At 44.7% G+C, this 3,552-nt stretch overlaps 1 protein-coding gene across 1 annotated transcript in view; it reads left to right on the top strand.

The window, feature by feature from the left end:
• Positions 1 to 2,010, top strand: part of phex (phosphate regulating endopeptidase homolog, X-linked) — a gene marked incomplete at its 3' end in the record, with an annotated part of 6,406 nt that extends 4,396 nt beyond the window's left edge. The window contains exons 2-3 of the mRNA XM_010787932.1: positions 1,250 to 1,333; positions 1,784 to 2,010. Coding sequence (XP_010786234.1) covers positions 1,250 to 1,333; positions 1,784 to 2,010 — 311 coding nt within the window. The remainder of the gene's footprint in view (positions 1 to 1,249; positions 1,334 to 1,783) is intronic.
• Positions 2,011 to 3,552: the final 1,542 nt, after the last annotated feature.

Genomic DNA, 3,552 nt, shown 5'->3' with positions numbered 1-3,552 from the left:
AAGAACTCAAACACAACATCTTGGTGTCATTCTGGACAGCTCTCTCATCTGCACCCCACATAAAAAAACATCACCCGGACTGCATTCTTTGTACTTTCTTAAAACCTTTCCTTGGAATATGTTATGAATTGTAAGGTGTCCTTGGGTGCGGGGGCGGGGCCTCACAGACACGCTGCATCTCTCTCTCGCTCAGACGTGCTGCAGCGCTGTGCAGTGTGCACACAGTTCTGCCGGTAATGAATATTACATTTTGTGAGGAAACTTTTCCACCAATAATTCCAATAAGTATTCCAAAATGTATTCACTTCAGGTTTACGAAAGTAACTGTAATCAGATTACTCGTTTTTCAAATGTAACGCCAGCTGAATACAGTTAGCCTACTTGATTTTTGTATTCTGATTACGTAACGCCGTTACATGTATTCTGTTACAACCCAACCCTGCTTCTAGGCTACTGTCCCGCAGCTCCTGCCTCTCTGTTGGACTCTGTCGCAGCGGGGCTACTGCTGTGGTGCGGAGCGCATTAACCAGACTCTTCACAAAGAAGGATCACTTCTTCTTCAAGGCAGGGAAGGTTTCGCAGTACGCAGTCTACTGTCCCACAGCTGCTGCCTCTCTGTTGGACTCCGGTACTGCACCTTACTCACGAGACATTGTAAAAATGGGTGGGGGGCGAACGCAGTAACCACTCCGCCAACGCCACAGTCCCCCGCCTGTCGTGCGGGCCGGATGAGAATGTCTGGCTGGCCGGATGTGGCCTGCGGGCCGCCAGTTGGTGGTCACTGGTATCGGGCTTACACACGGAGCCGTTGGACCCCCCAGAGCGTTGCGTATGCCGTTCTATCCACCTTGGGACCCGTTATCGTTACCGTAGTCGTTTAGTGCCATATTCTGTCGTCCTAGTGTGGCCGAATGGTCTATATGACACAAAACGGTAACGGAAACGACCGTTATCGTCCTCGTGTTGCCGGGGCCTAAGTCTGTTGGGACTTAGCTTGGGAACCAGTCGCCAATTTAATTCCTGATTGGCTTGCCAGAGACATGCTAATTCTACTCCTCCATTGTTCCCTGGAGGTTTCCTCTTGTAGGATTAAAAATAGTGTCTTATTCTTCTTACCTTTCTTCTTCTTCTTCTTCTTCTTCTTCTTCTATCAAAACTGGAGACTGTACTTCACCCATACACTATATGTCTTAAAAGTTTATTTTAGAGACAGTTTATTGTTAGAGTCTTACAATTTGTTTCCTGTCAGAGTTACTAGAAGCTCCTTCACCCCCTGATGAACTGGAAGCAGTGACTAAGGCTAAGATCCTCTACCGCTCCTGTATGAATGAGAGTGAGTCCGTCACACACACACAAACTTGGCTTTGCCATTTAAGTGGAAATAACATTGACATATGTATTCCCTAGAGACTTTTTTTGGTAATTCCAATAGAAAATCATAAATTCCCTCCAATAAACAATCCAATACAAACATGAAACCTTTAACCTGCACTCACATCTGGACACATATGTAAATATATTTAACGTTTTTCTGTGATGTCTTATTTCAACAGTTACTTTATCACTTCATTTGAAAAACATTTTGTATTATTATTTACATTTTTATTCTATTTTGTCTTTATTTTTACCTTTTGTGAATCCTGTGAAGCTCTGACCCTGTTGGTGCTATAAACGCCTGAATTTCCCCAAGGGGATTAATAAAGTTCCATTTTATCTTATGAAATCACCAGACTAAATGTTGAACCTAATTGTAATGTATTAAATGATCTGTTTGCTTTTATAGCTATACTGGAGCAGGTGGACAGCAAACCGCTGCTGAACATTTTCCGACAGCCCGAGTTTCGGTGGCCTGTGGTGGGGGAGGGGCTCGGAGGAGAGTACCAGTGGTCCGAGGGTGAGTGGAGCCTCCTGAAGACCCTCACTGAGATAAGGAAACAGTTTGGCAGGAATGTCCTGATTCGAATATACGTCTCCCCCGATGACAAAAACTCCTCAAACTACATCCTCAAGGTCAGACATCCACAGTTAACTCTCAATACTGTTTATCCATGCAGGTTTTCCACTTTTAAAATGTTTTAGAAAAAACACTTATTATCTGACACATAACCCTCCACTTAACACCAATAGTGAATTTAACAGCTCAAATTCTGAAAAAATTAAACAAAGAATATATTTTTGCAAGATTTAGAGGTCAGATTGTAAAGCTAGCAGCTTTTTAATCTAGCCGTTTCCTCCCGCGTGAGAGGTATAAAAGTGGTATCACATTTGTTTTATATGTTATGTACATGTATGCACCATGACAAAGATCTGATTCTGATTCTGAATATGAATCTGATTCTGATTCTGTATTCAATAAATATATTTCCCATATGTAGCTATTCCTGTACTAGATAGATAGATAGATAGATAGATAGATAGATAGATAGATAGATAGATAGATAGATAGATAGATAGATAGATAGATAGATAGATAGATAGATAGATAGATAGATACTTTATTGATCCCAGTTTGGGAAATTCTTTCATCACAGGAGCATTGTGTTCAGATTTTATAATACAATACTTAAAAATACTTAAAAAATTGGAAAGGGGAATTAACAATTACAAATAAAAGGAAGAAATTAAAAATATTAAAATAAAAAGTCCATCCATCCATCCATCCATCTTCTCCCGCTTATCCGTGGTCGGGTCGCAGAGGTAGCAGTTCCAGCAGAGAGCCCCAAACTTTCCTTTCCTTGGCAACATCAACCAGCTCTGACTGGGGGATTCCAAGGCGCTCCCAGGCCAGCGAAGAGATATAATCCCTCCACCTGGTCCTAGGTCTACCCCTCGGTCTCCTCCCAGCTGGACGTGCCTGGAACACCTCCCTAGAGAGGCGCCTAAGTGACATCCTTACTAGGTGCCCGAACCACCTCAACTGGCTCCTTTCGACGCGAAGGAGGAGCGGTTCAACTCCGAGTCCCTCCCGGATGACCGAACTTCTCACCTTATCCCTAAGGGAGACACCAGCCACCCTGCGGAGAAAACCCATCTCGGCCGCTTGTATCCGCGATCTCGTTCTTTCGGTCATGACCCATCCTTCATGACCATAGGTAAGGGTAGGAACGAAAATGGCCCGGAAGACAGAGAGCTTTGCCTTCTGGCTCAGCTCCCTTTTCCTCACAACGGTGCGGTAAAGCGACTGCAGTACCGCTCCCGCTGCTCCGATTCCCCGGCCCTTCTCACGCTCCATTGTTCCCTCACTCGAGAACAAGACCCCGAGATACTTGAACTCCTTCACTTGGGGTAAGGACTCATTCCCTACTTGTAGTGCATCGGTTTCCTGCTGAGAACCATGGCCTCAGATTTGGAGGTGCTGATCCTCATCCCAGCCGCTTCACACTCGGTTGCGAACCGATCCAGTGAGTGCTGAAGGTCGCAGACCGATGAAGCCATCAGAACCACATCATCTGCAAAAAGCAGTGGTGCAATCCTTAGTCCACCGAACTGCAGACCCCCTCCCCCACGACTACGCCTCGAAATCCGATCCATGTATATTACAAACAGGATTGG

The sequence above is a fragment of the Notothenia coriiceps genome, unplaced genomic scaffold (genome assembly GCF_000735185.1).
Source record: "Notothenia coriiceps isolate Sejong01 unplaced genomic scaffold, NC01 NC01_scaffold00031489, whole genome shotgun sequence".
Lineage (NCBI taxonomy): Eukaryota > Metazoa > Chordata > Actinopteri > Perciformes > Nototheniidae > Notothenia > Notothenia coriiceps.
The sequence above is the reverse complement of the archived record's forward strand: the minus strand, read 5'-3'. Positions and strand labels throughout refer to the sequence as shown.